The sequence below is a fragment of the Arvicanthis niloticus genome, chromosome 1 (assembly GCF_011762505.2).
Source record: "Arvicanthis niloticus isolate mArvNil1 chromosome 1, mArvNil1.pat.X, whole genome shotgun sequence".
Classification (NCBI taxonomy): domain Eukaryota; kingdom Metazoa; phylum Chordata; class Mammalia; order Rodentia; family Muridae; genus Arvicanthis; species Arvicanthis niloticus.
This window is the reverse complement of record NC_047658.1, coordinates 77,628,795-77,649,388: the sequence shown is the minus strand read 5'-3', so window position 1 is coordinate 77,649,388 and position 20,594 is coordinate 77,628,795. Positions and strand designations below refer to the sequence as shown.

The 20,594-nt window shown below is 45.6% G+C and overlaps 1 protein-coding gene across 6 annotated transcripts in view; it reads left to right on the top strand.

Annotated features, from left to right (window-relative positions):
• Positions 1-20,594, top strand: part of Scube2 (signal peptide, CUB domain and EGF like domain containing 2) — a 67,826-nt gene that overhangs the window by 11,840 nt on the left and 35,392 nt on the right. For all 6 annotated transcript variants that reach the window (XM_076940680.1, XM_076940695.1, XM_076940693.1 and 3 more), the window contains 8 exons: positions 1,550-1,684; positions 6,998-7,123; positions 8,226-8,342; positions 8,915-9,004; positions 13,790-13,906; positions 14,877-14,999; positions 18,979-19,095; positions 20,325-20,447. In XM_076940680.1, the coding sequence (XP_076796795.1) occupies positions 1,550-1,684; positions 6,998-7,123; positions 8,226-8,342; positions 8,915-9,004; positions 13,790-13,906; positions 14,877-14,999; positions 18,979-19,095; positions 20,325-20,447 (948 nt within the window). The remainder of the gene's footprint in view (positions 1-1,549; positions 1,685-6,997; positions 7,124-8,225; positions 8,343-8,914; positions 9,005-13,789; positions 13,907-14,876; positions 15,000-18,978; positions 19,096-20,324; positions 20,448-20,594) is intronic.

Sequence of the window (20,594 nt, the reverse complement as noted above, 5' to 3'; positions counted from 1 at the left end):
TGGAAGTTTCCTCCTTGGCTCTGATTATCTGCACTTGTTCCTTGTTGCTCATCAATTGACCAGTTAATGATCTGTCTAGTGCTCTGCCAATCATTATTTTATATTATTATATTATTATATTATAAAACAAAAACCTGTATCTGCCAAGAGTGCACAGTCTTGGGGACCCACAAAGAGTGAGAAGACAGGCCGGTAAGTAGCCCAGGGCAGCTGCGCCAGGGTCTCAGGCTATCATGGAAGGAAGGGTTCCTTAGTGGTGGACAACAGATCCAAGGAGCTTTACTTCCTGCCTTTCTAACTGTGCCTTCCCAGGTTCTGGGAGCTCCTGCTGACTTCTCTGCATCTTCCCTGCCCCTGTCACTGACAGAATTCTCCCCTTGGCTTGCGCCTTTCTGCCCCTGTTTTCTGCTTTCCCACACTTCTGACTTTGGCCCTCCTGTCTTCTGTAGCCGAACAGTGTTTGAAGCTGGGCTCATGCCACTCCAGTGTTCTCTGTCTCTCTGCTCCCTCATGCCTGCTGGGCCCTGCCTTACACTTCAGTCTGTTAGAGTATCTCTTTCTACATTGGGAGCAAAACTGAGTTGCCATTCCCATTTCTGAGGCCAGCATCAGTCTTCCCCATGTTTCTTTATAGACAGCCTCCTCCTGTCCTCTAAGGAGCACAGAAACACTGACTCTCTCTGGGGCATCTTGTCTACCCAGCAGTTTTCTATGCCTGCCTCTGCAGCTTATCCCAAGGGCAGCCACTGCCTCTGTCTCCTCCCACAGCCCTGGCTTGGGAGAGAAAGCCAGACCCCAGGCTTCACATTTTTTGTCTGCCTTAGTGCTGTCTGAGATTCCCCCAAAGAAGGGGTTTGGCTTCTTCGCCCCACTGCAGTGAAACAGGAGCTTCTTAGCTTGTTATTTAAGACCCAGCAGCATTGTGGCCTTAATCTATCTTCCTGAATGTATCTCCTGTGTCTTCCCTCCACGTCTCCCAGGCTCTAGCCAAACGGAATGACTCACTGCTATCCAATATACTCCAAGCTTCCCCGCCTCTGTGCTAGGGGAGAGCTCTGGCCCTTCAGCCTGGAATCTCTTTTCTCCAGGTTTGTAACTGCTAGATCCTAAAGGCCCATCCCTTATCAGCTTTCCCCAGAAAGGCCCCGGTATTGATAGCACACAATCACGTGCTACCTACCTTCTTTCTTCTGCCCCACCCTTCTCTTATCTTAGAATCCATTGTACATTGTCTTTGTCTCTCCTGGAGGCATTCTCTGGAAGCTAAGCATTATCTCGCCCATTTGGCACTGTGCTTTAGAAATTGAAGGTGTTCCGTGGCTTTTATGTTTGTTCCCGGAGCTTCATGGGATGAGTCCTAGACCCAGGGACCCATGGGGGGCTGGGTGAACCAACCACAGGCTCCTTTGGCTCTGGCTTGGAGAGTTTCTGTGATACCGGGACAAGAGGGACCTTGTCTCTGCTTAGCAGGAGCCGCTGAGCCGCCTGGCTGGGTTGGGCTTTGGAAATGGCCCTGAAAGCCTATCTCCATCCCTTTCTCTTTCTCCAGATGTGGACGAATGCTTGGAGAACAATGGCGGCTGCCAGCACACCTGCACCAACGTCATGGGGAGCTATGAGTGTCGCTGCAAAGAAGGTTTCTTTCTAAGTGACAATCAGCACACTTGCATTCACCGTTCAGAAGGTACCTTAGATTGGAGAGTGGGGGGCGGAGTTTCAGAGTTCCCACCCTCTCACAAACAAGATGACTTTAGCCCGGAAGCAGAGCTTCTAGAAAGCCTTAGAAGCTGGGGACAAGTCCAGAATGTGCTGCTAGAGAGACATCGGCAAGCTCTGTTACCTTCGTGGTTGTCACCTAGCAACGTGGCAGGCTCTGAGGTCCTTGCAAACTTTCACACCCTCTGATCCTAATCTCTAAATAGAGTACATTTCAAACCTCAGTACAAGGCTCCAGAGAAATAAGGTGTGTGATTTGCCAAGTTTTTCAAAAAGATGCTAAAAACCGCAGTACCAGTGCAAGCATGCCCTTAGCTCTGGGCTGGGGGTGCAGGTGGGGGCGGGAGCTGGATCCTCCCTCCCGGACTAACCGTGCAGCCTCAAGCCACTTCTGGCCCTTCCCCGAGTTTTGCATTTCCTGCACTCTATGCTTCTAGGGGTCTGTGGGGACTGGGGGAGGGCAGAAAACACCCTCTCTGGATTACCCACTATGCTCTCATCCACTCAGCCTTCCTCTCATACTCTTTGCTATTTCCACTATTTTAAAATTCCTACAGCTTTGTGGGAGTCTTTGGAGGGAGAGGCATCAAGGACAAGTGGCCAATTGGTTGTTTTTTCACCTAATGTCATTTTTAAAAAAATTTTTCTGCTTTTTCTTAAGCCAACTAGGCTTATTGTAGTGTCTGTATTTCTCTAGTGTTACCTCCTCCTGTCATTAGATTTAAGAGCCCACATATTAGGCAATTTATTCATTTTAGCATATGACATATGATGAGTATGGATTCCCATATCTTAAGAGTGAAGTCACTTTAAGTTCTTCCATTATTAATCACAAACTTATAAATTGATCATTTACCATGGCTTTAGCAGACGTTTTAAGTGTTTCTTCATGGAAGATGATTTCATTCTATTTTCCAAGAACGGTGGATTAGGTTGTACTTGACGCAATGCCTTGGTGTTGGGGAGCAGTGTGTTTGATAGCTGTGGTTTCTCCCCATCTGTTCACTCTCAGTGCTCGAGGAGGGGAGTCACAAACACTGGTTCTGGTTTCTTATCTCATGTTAGGCTTGACCCTTGAAGAGTAGTGGTGGCTTCTTCTTCCTGCTAGGGTCACCACATTCTGGTGGCGTTGTATGAAGTTTCACACGGCAGAACTGGAGATGGGAATCCTTTAAGGAGCCAGGCAGAGAGGGACCTGAATCTCAGGAGTCTCTCAGTTGCTCAAAGCTGCTTCCAGGGAAGTCACTCCGGCTTTTTCTTCTGGTGTTTGTGGGAGGAGGTAGTGATCTGCTGGTAAAACCATTGCCTCTGCACCCCCACTTAGACTCTGCCCACCCGCAGCAGCTTGGGCTTCTGGTCTCTTACTTAGCCTGTGTTTCAGACCCCTGGCTCAGCCCTCCTCTCCCCTCCTACAGGTTTCTCAGAGCAGAGGTAAACTCGAGTTCTTTCTGCAAGCTGTATTAGAATTCTAACTCTTCCACAATTCAGACATTCTTGGATCCCCTGATGGGTACTTAGCATGAATATAGATGTCTGGAACTAAAACCCAAATCCAAGGAATTGTTGTTGTGGTCTGGAAGTGCTGTGATTTTTCTGTTGCATTTCAGTTTGACTACTAGGCAAATTCCTGCCAGTGTGAGCCAGCAGGTTACAGCAGTTTGCAATGGTGAGCCACTTCTACCCTAGGATTTTAATTCTTCAACTAAATGACTTCTTAAAAAAAGATATCATTCCTAAGGACTTCCTCCCTCATGTGTACAGTAGCCTCTTGGAGACTGTATTTAAAGACTTTAAAATCCACCATGGAAAATGGGTTGAAAAAAGCTGATGTCACAGGCTAGTATTTTCTATTGCTACTTTTTGTTTTAATAATTATTTATTAAGTATCTTTTCAACAAGGAGACCTAGCAGCTGAGTTGGATGGAATCTCAAGCTACTGAATTTTTTGTTAAAAATGCTTAGAAAGCCCTGAGCTGTGATAAAGAGAATGTGTGTTTTCACCCATGTAATGGAGGGGAAACCTCACCCTCAGTCTGCCTTTGTTCCCATTCACGGGTGCTCCGGCTGTCAGAATGAGCGTTTCTCTTTTGTCTTGTCTGTTCTGAGGGTATTTAGGCAGTGTACAGCTGCCCTGGCTGAGCTGCAGGCAACATCAGGTGACAAGGAAGATTGGGCTTGCAGCAGTGCACATCTCCCGTTTTGTAAAATATTTCCCATCCTTATTTTAAGTTTGTAGAGATATCCTAAAGTGGAAGCCTGGCAAGGGAGTAAAAGTTGGGGGCATCTCCAGGGTTTCTGAGCATCTTCCCTTCTGGTGAACCCTTAGCTTTGGACGTGGCTACCAGACCAAGTCCTAGGGAAGTTAGGACCCTAGCTGGCCTCCCTGGTTTGGACCAGACCCATTTGCCTCTTCTAGCTATGGCCTTGTTTTGAATTGGGGTACTCTGAAAGGTTTTGGGAGTCACCTCTTAAAAAGCCACCTGCATTTTCAGAGTTGTCTCAGTCCTCATCACCTCTTGGCAACTTTAGGTCCAGTTTACTATGAGGAGACAACACGGGCAGCTTCTCTGATGACTTTTGGGTTTCTTATAAAATATTTCTTGTGTAAATGAACTGCTCAGGGGCAGCAAAAGTGACTTTGAAAATACCTTAGGCACATAAACAGAGTAAACTATCCAGAAGGTGAAGGGGAGCTGTTTGGGGGGTAGACTGTCTATGGGTTTCATACTGTGTCTCAAGCACTGTTAACAATTACCTGCAAGTACCATCCTGCTTCAATTACTTCAAGTGCTCCACTGACCCAAAGACAAACACAGGACTTGCCAAGAGTCTTTTGGGGGAGGGAAGGACACTCCTCCATGGGCAGCTCTCACCTCCTGTGCCTTTTCGGTACTGGGTTGTGAATGACATCTTCATAAAGGATCAGCCAGAGCAGAGAGAGCTTTGCAGCAACCCAGTGCAAGCTTCTTTCTGTGCCACTTGACAGCAGCCCTTGGCAGGGGCTGATGGATCCCAGCAGCATGAAGCAGATTGTGCGGGGGCATACAGCTCAGAACTGTCAGAAGAAAACAAGGTGGTCTTCGGACAGACCCAAGAGAGTTAGAGACTGTCTTAACTGCTGTACTGTCTTTTGAAATAGAACTATCTTTTGAAGTAACTGTTCCCAGGACACACGGGCATAGAAAGGAGACTCATCCTTTCATTAAAGTCTGTGGTTTCAGGGGCAGAATCCAGAATGGTGTTCAGTCCTAGTAAAGCTGAATAAGACCTTCTAGTACTCAAGTTTAAAACAGTCCTAATTCTAGAATTAGAAAGTCTCATGGTCCCTCTAACTGTTGAGAACCAAAGCCTTCCTCTCAAGGATGTCTCAGAGTTGTCTGACGCAGATGCCAAGAAACAGTATGTATCCACATCCTCACTAATGCAGCCCTGACTGAGAAGACACCTTGAGAATATGCTTGGGTTTGGTACACAGGCAGCAAGGTTTCAATGACTGATTTCCTGATGAGGTAATCCTGACGACAGCCTACACAGGTGCTTCTTCTGCTGTTAAACCAGCGTTTAGGTCAGTGATTCTCAACCTTTGGGTCATAAACCCCTTTGACAAACCTCTACATTAAAAAATATTTACATTACTATTTATAGCAATAGCAAAATTATAGTTATGGAGTAGCAACAAAAATAATTTTATAGCTGGGGGTCACCACAGCATGAGAGATTGTATTAAAGGGTCACATGAGAAAGGTTGAGAACCACTGATTTAGATGCTTGTTAAACCAGCAAGTATTACAGCTTCCTGATGTCTCTATCCTCTTTCTCATCACCGTTACTAGGACCTATTGAGCCCAATAGACACTTACAGAACAGCTATCATCATTTCTCAACAGCTACAGGAACCCACATGCAGGAAGGCTTCCCCTCTTTCCTTTTGTTCTTTTTGTGTTATTGTATGATGCTGTCTGTGAGAGGCATGATGCTCTCAGGGAGGGGCCAAGAGAATGACCGAGGGTCACTTGAGAGAAGCCTCCAGGCAGGTGTCTGTGATTCCTCATGACCGAATGTAAATTCGTGGCAGATGTAAAAGCTCAGGTTCTGCTTTCTGGGATGGAGGCACCACTTTGTTGGGGGAGGGCTTCTTATTTTTAGATTATTTTATGTGTATGAATGTTTTGCCTGCACGTATGTCTGTGTACCACGTATGTGCCTGTGCCCACAGAGGCAAGAAGATAATGCTGGATCCTTTGGAACTGAAGTTATAGACGGTTGTGAGCCATCATGTGGAAGCTGGGAATTAAACCCAGGTCCTCTGGAAGAGCAGCCAGTGCTCTTAACTGCTGAGCCACCTCTCTAGCCCCAACCCCTCTTCTTTAGAAAAATTTGAGGGATCCCATCTCTTAGGTGACAAAAGAAATCTTTTATATTTCTGTTAATTGTCTCAACCCGATTATTTTATTTATTTATCTATCTATCTATCTATCTATTTATTTATTTATTTATTTATTTGGTTTTCAAGTTTCTCTGTGTAGCCCTGGCTATCCTGGAACTTACTCTGTAGACCAGGCTGGCCTCAAACTCAGAGATCTGCCTGCCTCTCCCTCCTAAGTGCTGGGATTAAAGGTATGTGTCACCACCACCCAACTTTTGTTATTTTCAATTTTTGGAGCCCCAGTCTGATTTTAATGCACATTCTTTTTATTTGTTTATTGTGCATGTACACATAAGAGGGCAACTTATAGGAATTGTTTCTCTCCTACCATGAAGGTTTTGGGCATAAAACTCAACTGGTGAGGCTTGGCTTTCCTTACTCACTGTGCCATCCCACCACCCAGATGTAGCCTTTAAAAATGTGTAGCTGGAGTAGGATAATGGTGGTGCATGCCTTTAATCGCAGCACTTGGGAGGCAGAGGCCAGCAGATCTCTGTAAGTCCGAGTCCAGCCCACTCTACAGAGTGAGTTCAAGGCTACTCAGAGAAACCCTAACTTGAAATGCCAAAAAAGAAAACCAAGTGTGTCTGGGGCCATGTAGTGTGGCACATGCCTGTAATCCTTAGTACCTGGGAGGTGGAGGCAGGAGCATGATGAGTTCCAGGTAAGTCTGAACTACACAGCGAGTTCAAGGCCAGCCTGGGCTACAAAGCAAGATTGCATCTCATAAAACAAAAATAAATAAACTATGGGGCCAATAGAGATCCAGACGGCAAGTATAGCCTGTGGCCTTCACCCTTGTCCAGCTGTGTAGCTCTCTCCAATCTGTCACCTGTACACACTGCTGTTTTGCAGAGGGCCTGAGCTGTATGAACAAGGATCATGGCTGTGGTCACATCTGCAAGGAGGCCCCGAGAGGCAGCGTTGCCTGTGAATGCAGGCCTGGTTTTGAACTGGCTAAAAACCAGAGAGACTGCATCTGTAAGTATGAACTGTCACTCAGCTAAGGTGAGGACAGCCTACGCAGAGGTCAGAAAGACAGCCACAGCCACAGCTCAGGGACACAAAAGCAACTTGTGGGAATCATTGTTTCCTTCCATCATATGTATCCTGAGGATGGAACTCAGTGACAGATGCCTTTACCCTATTCTATCTCACCAGACCAATAAGCTTTTATTTGATGTTGTTGTTGCTTTGTTTTGTTTTTAAGATGTCACTGCTCAAATGCTTTTTTGTTATAAAATTTGAAGAATTTTTAAAAGCCACGTTCCTGTAATCCCAGCACTTAGGAGGTAAAGGCAGGGGGAGCAGGAGTTCAAGGTTATCTTTGGATATCTGGCTATAGAATGAGTTGGAGGCCAACCTGGGCTACAGGAGACCCTATCTCAAAAGACTGAAAAAACAAACAAAGAAACTCAACCAAACAACCAAACAACCTCCCCAAAACCTAAAAATGAGGGTAGGGAACATATCCCAGAATCACACAACCTAGCCAGTTCATTTTTTCCCATATTCCTATTTTGTCGTCATGCAAATTAAGCATTGTCAGTTTGTTCCATGAAGTGCTAGAGAATTTCTAGGGGCCCTGGGTACAGCTGGGCTAACAGGCAGACTTTGCCAGAGAGAGGGAAGGAACAGTCTCAAATCACTTGGCATAATCCCCCCACATCATAGGATGCTTCCCTACCCGAGTCTTCCCAGCTCCACCTCTCTGTATCACCCCGTTCAAGCCTTGTTGTGGTTCTATGTAGTTTATTCTGAGACATCGTATACACAGCATACACTAAGACAATGTCTGAGTGGAAGTCTTTTGTCTCAGAGTCAGGCATGCACTAGATGCTCAGATACCTGCAGAGAAAAAGAATCAGCATTGGGGGGAAGTGGACACCTTCAATCTCAGCATTGAGAGTAGAAGCAGGCAGATCTTCGTGAGTTCAAGGTCAGCTAGGGCTACACAGTGAGTTACACAGGCCAGTTACATAGTGAGACCTTGTCTTTAAAAATAAAAACATTCTTTGGAGACAAACCCAGCCCTGGTTGCGAAAACCTCAGCGCTTTATGTATTGATTCATTTTGACCTCAGTGACTTGTAACCATGGAAATGGTGGGTGTCAGCACTCCTGTGAAGATACAGCAGAAGGCCCTGAGTGTAGTTGCCATCCACGGTACAGGTTGCATGCTGATGGGAGAAGCTGCCTAGGTGAGTCATTTCTGCTTGAGCTTGCCTACTCCTACCCCAAACCCTCTTTTAAATCTTAACCCTTGATAGTGCTTAGTCCTAGGTGTGAGATATGGCTGATACCCAAGGCCCCTTGAATGTTACACTGGGAATGGCCTGCTTTTGGGTGGGAGTCCCTCACTCTTTAGAAAGCTCTTTCTCTCCCCATGGACTGGACTGTTCTGGAAGATGGCGTTCTAGAGATCTAGACAATATATTCCAAAAGAGGAGGGTGACAGAGCCTAGAGCTGGCAGTTACCCTTGCTGTCTCTCTTGGAGTTCTTATCCTTCCCTGAGGCTTCTGCAAGCTAGCATCTTCCGGAGTCTCTGACCAGTACATAATATTCCCAAACCCTTTCCATCCTTAAAGTCTTCAGTCATTGAATGTGCAGTTTCCCACAGAGCCATAGAATGGCTCGTTCTTATGGAGCAGACAGTCACCCATCTGCCGTTGGTCACACAGTTCACGTCCGAGGTTTCAGTAGAAATGGCTGCTCAGGGAATGAGTAGTTGGAGCATTCAGGCTGACAGCCGTGGCTTTGCTTCTCTTGTAGAGCACGAGGGCACCGTCCTGGAAGGGACAGAGAACAACGCCACATCAGCGGCAGATGGAGACAAGCGGGTGAAGCGGCGGCTGCTCATGGGTATGCAAGCCTCTCTCTTCCTTGGCTCTGTGGCTGTCCCCTTCCCTCTCTAGCCCATTGCATCAGGCCTAAGCCCATGTGTCCCATGGCCAACTGGAATGGGATGAGCAGCTTCTCTGAAGCCAGGATATGTTTTTTTTCTTTACCCCCAAACTATCCCTTTGTCACAGTCCAAGATCCCTGTACTGTGCCAAGTCATTAGAATAATCAGGTTAATGTCCTAGCACTGCCCAACTATGTGTAAGACTTGGCAAACCACTGAGACTCTCCTATTCTGTAGGTCTCTCTTTAAAATAGATATAAGGGCTAGGGCAGAGCCCTGCCAATAGAGTACCTGCCTAGCATGTGTAGAGCCCTGGGTTTGATCCCTAGCACAGCATAAACTAGGCTTGGTGTCACATGACTATAATTCTAGTACTCAGGAGGTAGAGGCAAGAGGGCAAGAAGTTCAAGGTCACCTTATTTACATAGTAAATTAGAGGCTAGCCTGGGACATGTGAAACCTTGCCTCAAAATAAATAAATGTGAGATAGGCATAGTGGTATATGCCTAAAATCCCAACACTTGGGAGGCAGAGACAGGCAGATTTTTGTGAAACAGAGGCCATCCTGATCTACATAGTAAGTTCCAGCTAGTCAAGGCCTACATAGTGAGAGCCTACCTCAACAATAAATAAATAAAAGTAAAGAGGCTGTATGTATTAAAAGCTATCTTTTATGGTTATCAGCAAGTTCAGCGACAATAGCAATATGGGGTGCAGGCGCTTGCCATCAAGTCTGATGACATGAGTTTGATCCTGGGAACTACATGCTGGAAGGACCACTCCCAAAAGTTGTCCTTTCTCCTCCATACATGTGCAATGGCACATGCACACACGCACACACGGACACAAACACATACATGGGCACACATACACATGGGCACACACACACACACACACGGGCACACACACACCAAGCATACTACATTTTAAAAAGACAATGATATGCAGAAGTGCCCAGTGTGTGGGATGCGGTGGGCGGCCATTGGACGCCAATTCTCTTCTGGTAATGACAGAGCGTTCTGGGCAGCGTCCAGCTTAGCATGGCAGTTTGTCTGGTTTTGTGCCCACCAGCCTTCCATCTCCGACTCAGCCAATGTTAGTGCTAGGGGAGCTGAATGGAGAAGAGTGGCACTTGGCTGGGGGACATGAGACAGTTGGCCCACAGCCCCGACAGTCAAGCTAGAGATGAGAGAGAAGAGGAGCTGTGGGGATGGGACCAGACAGACCTTTGGACACATTATTCTGGAGAGTTTTGTTTGACTTAAAACTGTTCATCTGACAGCTCCTGGGTTTACTAGTCAGGTAGGATATTGACCCACCACTGCTTACCAAGCAGGGGACCGTTCTGATCCCTCTCCTGAGGTTTTTTTCTTTTCTTTCTGAGTGTGTGCATGCGTGTGTGTGTGTGTGTGTGTAGGTATGTGTGTAGCACGTACACACATGCACTTGCTTGCACACCACTCACCCATGCACATAAGCATGGAGGCTAGAAATATATGTTGGGTGTTTTTCTCTAGTGCTGTCCACTTTATATTTTGAGACAGGATCCCTCACGGAACCCAAAACTCGCCAACATTTGACTAGACTGGGTGGCCACTTGGAGATACCTGTCTCCTCTCATCCCCCAAATAAAGGACGCTAGGGAATTCAAACTTAGGTACACACACACACACACACACACACACACACACACACACACACAGGCACACTCCATCCAAGCTCTTAATATGGTTTATCAAAATTTAAGTCAATATTAAGAGCTTACATTACTGTGAGCATCTACATACCATTTATTCCAGTCCTGTAATGCACTGCTATTATGTGCTTTCTTTGGTTGCAAATCGGAGAGCTGTTTTCTAAGAACCGCCTACCAATTCCCTCGCAAGCCTCTGGCAGAGCTTTCTAAAGCCCTTCCCAGTGTGTTCAGAAGCAGCAGTGCTCTTCTCAGCCCCTTCTCTTCTCTGACCATCTTCTCTTCTGAGGCTTCCCGCTGTTGGGGAGGGCCTGACTCCTGGCCTGCAGCTCTGTCAGCTGTGCTTTTCCCATGGGGCCCAGGAACCCCCTTCTCCGCTCTCCTGTTTTGGCAGAGCCCAAGTCTTGATGCCTGTCACTTTATATTGTGGATAAGATAGAGGTTTCTAAGAACTTTGTGTCTCTCAAAACGCCTCTGTGTGCGTTCTCCCTTCATTGACGATTTGGCTCAATATAGAATCCTGAGTTGGAAAGAATATTCTATCATCAGAATTTTGACGCCAGTGCTCCACTGTTTCGTGTTATTCGACCCCCTCCCACCCCATCTCATATAGTCCAGACTAGCCTCAAACTTACTAGAGCTAGGAGTGACCTTGAACTTGGGGTCCCCGGCCTCCACCCTGAGGTGCTGGGATTTTAGGCATGAGCTACCATGCTCAGTTTATGCGTGTCCGGGACTGGAGCCAGGGCGTCATCTATGCTAAGTGAACGCTCACCCACCTGAGCTACGTCCCCAGCTCTCTCGCTCTCACACTTGGTTCAGTGTGAAACCTGTGGAAGCTTTAGACGTTTTCAGGGTCTTGGTGATCTGAGATTTCAAGGCGATGTCCAGTTGAATGTGCTCCTGCTTCGTGTGCTCCCTGGGCCTTTCTGAGATGGGGTCTGAGTTCTCTGGCTCTACTTGTCTATGAGAACTGCTTGCACATTGCTTCACTCAGTCCTTCCTTCCTTCCCTGCTGACAGCAGCAACCCCAGAGGTCCTCTAATTCTCTTCTCTTTTCTCTATCTTTTGTTCCACTTTCTAGAAATTTCTCATTTTCCACCTTCTAATCTTCCTGCAAGAGTCTTTTTAAACATTCCTTTTCCTTCCCTCCTGCCCCCAGCATTTCCTTTAGTCTTTGTTATAGGAAACTGTTCATATTTCATGGGCTTCTCTTACCACCCTGAAGAAATCATATCTTACTCTCTCCTTTTTCCTGTATTATCTTTTCTTACATGGATGTTATTATTTATAATTGTGTGTATGCAGATGCCTGCAGAGGCTAGAGGTCAGAGGCATCCGCTCTCTCTGGTGTTAGAGTTAGAGGGAACTGAACTCAGGTCCCCTGCAGGAGTTTGATGCACTCTTAACCACTAAGCCATGGCTCCAAGCCCCTTCTCTGTTATCTTTGTTTTCTCTATGTTTATTTTTTTTTGTTTGTTTGATTTGGTATATACATAAAATCCTAAATATCTAGAAATTCTTGACTGATTTTTCATATTCGATAGTTAGTGAAAAACTAAAAAGCTAGTTGGATCTTATATAGAATGATGGACTTTGTGTTGGTGTGACTTCACATTGGTGTGACTTCACATCTGGCCTTCATTTTGAAGTCTTTTCATCTGGGCAAGTTGATTTAGCTTATGAGGAATACTTATGTTCAGTGCAACCCTTGTGCGGGGATAGAGACATTCCTGGAGCTGAGTCTGGGGGTTATGGGTTTAAAAATCTGCCTTTTGAAGCACTAGACTCATCTAACCAACTGTGGTCCCCCTTTTCTCCTCTATGTCCTGATGCAATGGTCTGACTTCCCCAGAGTTTAAGCTGTACTGTAGCTAGGACATAGTCCCTGGCTATCAGGAAATAAAAGTTAGGGATGGGAGTGGGATATTGGTATATAGGAAACGTGGGTTTGGGGGCTAGGGCTAGGGTGTTGGGGTATAGGGGATGTGGGTGTTAGGGCTGGGTGTGTGAGGTGTGGGTATTGTTTCTCAGGAAACCTGTTCTTTTTTAAACTTTATCTCCATCTCTGCTCCTAGCTTCCCATCTTTAACTCCTGGGCCTCCCTGGGTTCTGGGAGTCAGACGGCTTTGGCCCTCTGCAGACCCAAGGGATTAACTCTCTTCCCCATTGACATGCCAATTCCTAATAGTTGACATCTGTTTTGTTTTCTCTTCCATTTTCTTCATCCCCAAAGAGTTACACATTTAAACACTTAATCTCAGTGAAGTTTTGAGAGCACACATGTCCTGTGTAGCTATCATTTTTAATTAGTGCCGAGCCTGTTCCCCAGGCTTTCAAATGAGGCGCTAGGGAAGTTTCTGGACATGCTAACATAGAGTGACTGTTGACTGGTGCTTGCCTATCACTGAGAATGACCATGTAAATGAGAAACTTTCAGGGTTCATTTTTCAGTAGTTACAGCAGGCCTTTTGAGAGAGAGAAAGAGAAAGAAAGAGAGAGAGAGACAGAGAGACAGAGAGACAGAGAGACAGAGACAGACACAGAGACAGACAGAGAGACAGAGACAGACAGAGAGAGACAGATAAAGAGAGAGACACACAGAGAGAGACACACACAGAGAGAGACAGACACAGAGAGAGACAGAGATATGAGGTATTGTAAGGACAAAGTCTTAGTCTGTAGCAAAGGAATGGTCTGGATGGGCTATTGCTCAGGTTAGAGAAGCTTCTGGAATAAGAAAGGAATTTCCCCTTTTGGCCTGTTCTGTACTCAGTCCAGCCTTTCAGAAGGAGAGGTCGTACTTAGCAGGCTGTTGGCATGGGTCACCAGGAACCTTTTGTGGGAAGAGATTGTTTCTATAGTTTGGGTCATATCTTCCCTCTCTGGTCATCTGTTTCCTGAGTAACCACAAGAGCAGGAGATGCAGCAGCATCTCTCCCCTGTCTCCCCTGTAAGTGGCAGAGACTTGGGGTGTGACCATGACAAACAGTAATATCTGTAGCAGGACTCCTGTAGGAAGCTAACTGCTTTTCCCACCTCTCGTCAGAAACATGTGCTGTCAACAATGGAGGCTGTGACCGCACCTGTAAGGACACATCAACAGGTGTCCACTGCAGTTGTCCCACTGGATTCTCTCTCCAGCTGGATGGGAAGACATGTAAAGGTAGCTCTCGCTTGTCCTGGAGCTGGGGCATTGTGGGGCTGGGGGTCTGCGTGGAGGGGGTCCTGCACCGCTGATGTGTGGGATAGAGGCACTTCTGTCCCTCCACAGCATTTGAGCACTTCCAGATTTGCTTATGATTCATATTGATGAGAGCTCTTCTTCCCTGGGCCAGTGGACGGTTATAATTGAGCAAGCTTAATTAGAAGCAACTTAATTACACTAACTGCTGAGAAGGTCAGCCACTGCAAGCATCAGATAATCCATTTCAGGCAAGTGGCTTTATTACCAAACGGCAGTTCACGGAACATTCATCGGCAGCAGATAATATCAACCAATCATAAATAATAGCCTGGAGATTACATGTAAATAACGGCCAAGATTATTATCCAGAGCACTTAACGAATAACTGTACCATTAACTTTTAGTAATGAAGACAGACCCTAACGACTTGCTGGTCTTTCATGGGCAAGACTACAAAGGGTTTGTTAGTTCTTTAGCATGTTAAAAAAAATAGATAAACTGGTTATGAGATGAAACTGGGAGAAGATAAGCTTACGTATCAGGGATCATTAAAAAAACGGTGAGACCGTTTGGTCATTGTGTAACTTGCCAAAACAAAAGCTCCTGTCCCTTATAGCTTTAGTCATTAAGCTAGGATAGAACATGTACTAATGGGGATTGTCTTATCTTTGGAGGGCATTAGAAGATGAGAATAAAATAAAACATGATATCACCACGCCTTTCCAGGGTTTGTGCCCTTAGTGCTTGCCGATGGCATGGGAAGTCAGACCTGTTGGCTGGATGAGGTATTGTCGTCTTTCAGCCAGACGAGAATACTGCTTGTAAGACTGAAACCATCAGTGAGCATTCTTAAGTGCTCCTGTGGGTGTGTTTTCCTTTCTGAGGATAGGGACTCGGTGGAAGCCGGGCAGCTGTTGCTCTCTACTTCCTCGGTGCTTGCCCATTACAGATATCGATGAGTGCCAGACCCGGAATGGAGGTTGTAACCATTTCTGCAAAAACACTGTGGGCAGTTTTGACTGCAGCTGCAAAAAAGGATTTAAATTACTAACAGACGAGAAGTCTTGCCAAGGTATGTGCTGAAACGGAAGCTGAGGTGTGCAGGGAGCCCCTGGCTGGGATGGAGAAGGTGTGAATGAGCCCCTGGCTTGGTAGAGACTGGCTCACCCTGCTCCTGAAGAACTCGTGGGTTTCAGGCTTCAACCTGGATTTAACTTGCTTCATCTTAGGTTGAATGAAAACACAGTGTAGTTCACATATATTTTGGAGGCTAGGCTGTTGACACTTGGGGACACCTCAGAAACCCCATCAGGTATGATTACAGCAGAACCCACTGCTTGAAACTGAATAGAAATGTGAAGCAAGCAGGGCTGTGGTTGAATCTTGATAATAGAGATACTGTTTTTCTTTTCTAAAATTTATTTTACTGCAATTGGATGTTTGATAAAAGTTGGTGGGAAGAATCTGTAGATTTGGATAACACCCATACCTAGAGCAAAATGTTGAGGTCAATTCATAATCCAGAACCAGCTGGTCTCTTACTCCAGCCCTTACTGTGGGTGGCTAGACTTTGGCACTTTGAGGTAGATGGGAAGGGACTGAGAGGAAGAGATACTGGTTGGAGGAGGATTAGAGACCCCACTTTTTTCTTTTACTTAAAGACTTTTAAAAATTATTTTAAAATATGTGTATACACATGTCTGTGTGTGCGCATATGTCTGTAAGTGTGGTGCCCACAGAGGCCAGAGGCATCAGATTCCCTGAAGCTGGACTTAGAGGGTGTTATGAACCACCTGATATGGGTGGTTCTGGGAGCTACACTCTACCCAGTCCTCTGTAAGAATGGCACACGCTCTTAGCTGCTGATCTATCTTCCTATCCCCTACAGAATCCCTGTCAACTCTATCCTTCCCACATATGGTTATCAGCAATTGTCAGTGTTAACAACTGCCTTAGGGCAAGCATCACTTCTACTTTTAGATAGCTTTCATGCCCTATAAGTGAAAAAGTCTTGGGAAAGATGCACTGTCATTTATCTTGTTCCATTTCTGGGAATAAGGTCTGACTTACTTACTTCATTAGACATCTTAGCACGAGGGCTCATTGAGGGGTGAAGATGTAGCTCAGTTGGTAATGCTTGTCTAGCATGCGCAAGGACCCAGACCGCACCTCCAGCACTGCTTAAACCATATGTGGGGGCTCACACCTGTAATCATAGCACTAGGGAGGTAGAAGCAGAGGACCAGAGCTTCAGAGCTATCCTTGTCTCCATATGAAGTTTGAGACCAACCTGGCTAGAGATCCAAGCAAAACAAATAAACAAAAACCTCACACCAGAGAACAAAACAAAACTCAACACTGTATAAAAATTAGAATACGCAATATAACACTTTGAGCAGGGGAGATGGCTCAGTGGGCAAAATGCTTACTGTATAAGCATGTGTTTGGGTTGCCAGCACCCACATACAAACCTGAGTGTGGTGGTGTGTATTCCAGTCCTGCCAGGCAGAGACAGGAAAATCCTTGAGTTTAACCACCAGCCAGTTTGGCAGAATTAGCAAGTTCCAGGTTCAGTGGGAGACCCTGTCTCAAAAACTAAGGTGAGAGCAGTTCAAGAAGCCCCTTGAGGCTGACCTGTAGTCATTGTACACATGTGTACAGGAAGCCCCTGAGACTGACCTGTAGCCATTGTACACATGTGTACAGGAAGCCCCTGAGGCTGACCTGTAGCCATTGTACACATGCGTATACATACACACAAGACAAAGATGCAACATCTTTTTAAAAGGACACTTTACAGAGTAAACTAGGCTCTTCTTCCTTCTTTGTTCTTAATAGATAATTTGCCAGGCAGTTCAAATACATTCTCCTTTAAATTCAGTGAGTTAATTCTAGATAATTATTTTGTGGTTTTCTTCAGTTTGACTTGGAAAGCAGATTTGCTGTTCCACACAATGTTTCATAATGTATAGGGCAAGAAATAAGTTTAAGCTGTGTAAACACATTAAAAAGGAATTAGGAAAATGACCTCATTATTTTTGGCAAAGCAAACGTCCACCGTGAGCAGCCAAAGTCAGCTACTGAACGAGGGCACGTTGTCGGCAACTGGCTGATGTTCGTAACAGATCTCACAGAACGACATCAAGCACAAGGAAAGAAACAGACTTTTTCTCATTTTCCATCCATTGCTCTTGGTAGAACAAATATTTTCACAGAGCGAATTTGCTGAGAAAACAGTCAGGATTTCTGGAAAAAGCCAGGAAAGAAGGGCTTTGCAAGAATTTGCCCTTTATAGTTTATACTTTCATTTTTCTTGATCCATCCATGCCTCCCCCACTCTTTCCCTCTCTCTTCTTCCCCCTCTTCCACCCCTGCCTATGTGAGAGTGTGAATGTGCATGTTTATTGTTATTATTTTGAGTCTAATCAGATCCTGATTGGCCTGGAAATTGGTTAAGCTATGCTGACCTTGAACTCATGGGATCTTGATGCCTTTACCTCCCAAGTGCTGGAATTACAGGCATGCACTACCACATCTGGCTAGCATGTTAACCACTACCACATCTGGCTGACATGCAATGCACTATCACATCTAGCTAAAATGTTTGACTTTTCCTAACATAGATTTTCATGGCATGTTGAGTCTAGAAAAGTGGTCCAGCCCAATGGTGTGACTGTCATCCACTAAGTGTGACCCAGGGTTATCTATTTGGAGGCATCAATTAAAAAGATCCCAAGAGTTCTGGTAGTAAGACATAGAAAACAGTCAAATCCACAGATGCAGCTGGCATCCCTGTGCCACAGACATAGAGGGCACAGGGAAGAGTAACAAAACCAAGAGGTTAGCCGGGCGGTGGTGGCGTACGCCTTTAATCCCAGGACTTGGGAGGCAGAGGCAGGCGGATTTCTGAGTTCGAGGCCAGCCTGGTCTACAGAGTGAGTTTCAGGACAGCCAGGACTACACAGAGAAACCCTGTCTCGAAAAACAAAAACAAAAACAAAACACCAAGAGATTTTCCAAATACATCTAATTTAGACCATATCCAATTCAATTTTAGCATCTTTCATATAAAATCACTGAGGGTATTAGTGTGAGTGCATTTTTCTAATGCAGAGGGCATTAAGACACAAGATTAAGTGTCCTGTTGGGGCCAGAAGAGTAATTCTGCAAAGATGAGAAAGAGAGAAGCCAGAATTGTCTCCAATCAAAGCATTTTCTCCTTTTGTTTCACCATTTACTAACAAAAATAGAACCAGGATAATGAATAGCTAGCATTATTGTTATAATAATGTACTCTTTAGGTTATGAACCTATATTTAGGTAACTCATTCGCCTTCATGTATATGTTAGTTTGCCTTTTATCGCTGTGACAAAACACCATGAACAAAAGCAACTTGAAGAGTAAAGGGTTTATTTGGCTTACATATCAGATCACAGCCCATCAACTGAGGGAAGTCAGGACAGGAACTCAAGCAGGGCAGAACCTGGAGACCGGAACTGAAGCAGAAGCCTTGGAGAAACACTACTTCCTGGCTTGCTCTCCATGGCTTGCTCAGCTAGCTTTCTTATTCCACTCAGGATAACCTGCCCAGGGGTGGTGGTATCATCCCACACAGTGGCCTGGACCCTCCTACCTTAGTCATCAATCAATAAAATGGTCCTACCAGCCAGAAATGGAGGCATTTTCTCAATTGTGAGTCCTTCTTCTCAGATGACCTTAGCTTGTGTCAAGTTGACAAAAACAAACAAACAAACAAACAAAAAAACCCCACAATTTATATAACTTACTCAGCCTTGCAAATAAGTGTGGGTGAGAGAGATCATATGAACTTCAAAGCGAGTGAAGTTTTCAATAGAATTTACAACCAAGGAACCTGGGAATGACTGTAGTTTCCATTCAGCTTCTTAACATGTTCTTTGAGGAGCAGGGGATGAGTTGACCAATTTTTCTTACATGCATTGTTTTGCTATTGATCAGCAACTTGTGATCAGTAGAAACACCTCTACTCACACAGCAGAGTTGGTTTTAGCTTTCTCTTTGATAATTACAGATGTGGATGAATGTTCTTTGGAAAGGACCTGTGACCACAGCTGCATCAACTACCCTGGCACATTTATTTGTGCCTGCAACACAGGGTACACTCTCTATAGCTTCACCCACTGTGGAGGTGAGTGGGCTGCCCCTCTATGGTGAGGCCAAGCCTGGGAGCAGGGCCACCCTTGAGGGCCATCTTCCTATTTTGGGACAAAGAGTATATTCTTGGACAGAGGCAACAAGAAAAGCATCTGTCAAAGGGAGTATGTCCATATTTACCCCCTTAGCACAGCAGGTATACAACTGAGTAAAGAACTAAGCTCTGTTAGTTGTGGATTCATCAGGGAATCGACTTGAGCTTATATTTGGAGAGTGGGAGAGTCTTGCAGAAAGACGATATCCCATTAGCCTTCCCAGCTGAAGATAATGTGGTTGTCTTCAGAGGGGCTTGGCAGGGTACCCAGAAACTCGTAGTTCTGTTCTGCCTGGGCACTGGCTGCAAAGCCTTGGATCAAGCCCTTCAGTTAGGGCTTGGGTCCAGAAGGGGACATTGACTCTCTCTCCATTCTGTGCCTGTTTAACAGTATATGTTCATGTGTCATATCCTTATGGTCAAGTAGGCTGTGGTATATATAAATCAATGCCAACTGTTTCTCACTCTATTTTCCTGGCAATCAATCATCATTGAGACCAGATCTAGACTCCAGAATAACTTGTCTAAGGTCTCCATGGTGATCCTAAGTATCTGTGGGATTTGGAGAGCACTGCCTGGAATACTTCTAGCCAATTCTTATCCCCTATGTTTGAGACAAACAGATAATGGTGCTTTGCTGTAGATGGCTGTGTCTCCCTTCTCTCTTTCTTTTCACATTCTTGGCACAACTAAAAGCATATCTTCTACCCTACCCTATCTTTCACGAGATCCCAGTGGGACACACAGATATTAACCTGGTTGGGAGCCTCCTTCCAGTTTGGGTTCAGTCCCAAGTTGATGGGGATGTAGATTCTCACTGCTTTTCTTCTCTCTTAACTGTGGGGACAGTCAAACAGGGAGTCTTAATTCTGTCTGTCTCCCTTGGTCCAGATGATGGTAGAGTTTCAAGTTCAAAGCCCATATGGGCTGAGTCTGGACATCTGCAAGTAGTGCACTCCCTTTCTGAGTGTTTCTGTCAATGGTTAAAACCTCCCAACCAAGGCACATGCCAGTGGAGATTGTGCAGTGTGCAGCCAGCAGGCGTCAAGTACATGTCCCTGAAAATGACTGTCTGTCAACCATGTGAGTCATCTACTGCTTCCTCCTCAAGGGAGAGGCAATCAGCCCTTGATGTACTGTTGCCACAGGGAACCATTTTTGTTCCACAGACACCAACGAGTGCAGCATCAACAATGGAGGCTGCCAGCAAGTTTGTGTCAACACAGTGGGTGGCTACGAGTGCCAGTGTCATCCAGGGTACAAGCTCCACTGGAATAAAAAAGACTGTGTGGGTAAGAGGCTCATCCTTCCATAGTTGCCATGTGGCCACAGGGTCACTCCAAGCCTGGAGGATTGAGATTGTGTGCTTGCATACTCCACTGGGCCTAAAATGCACCTTCCCCTGAAGCAGCAACAGCTGGTCTTTAACAAGTCCAAAA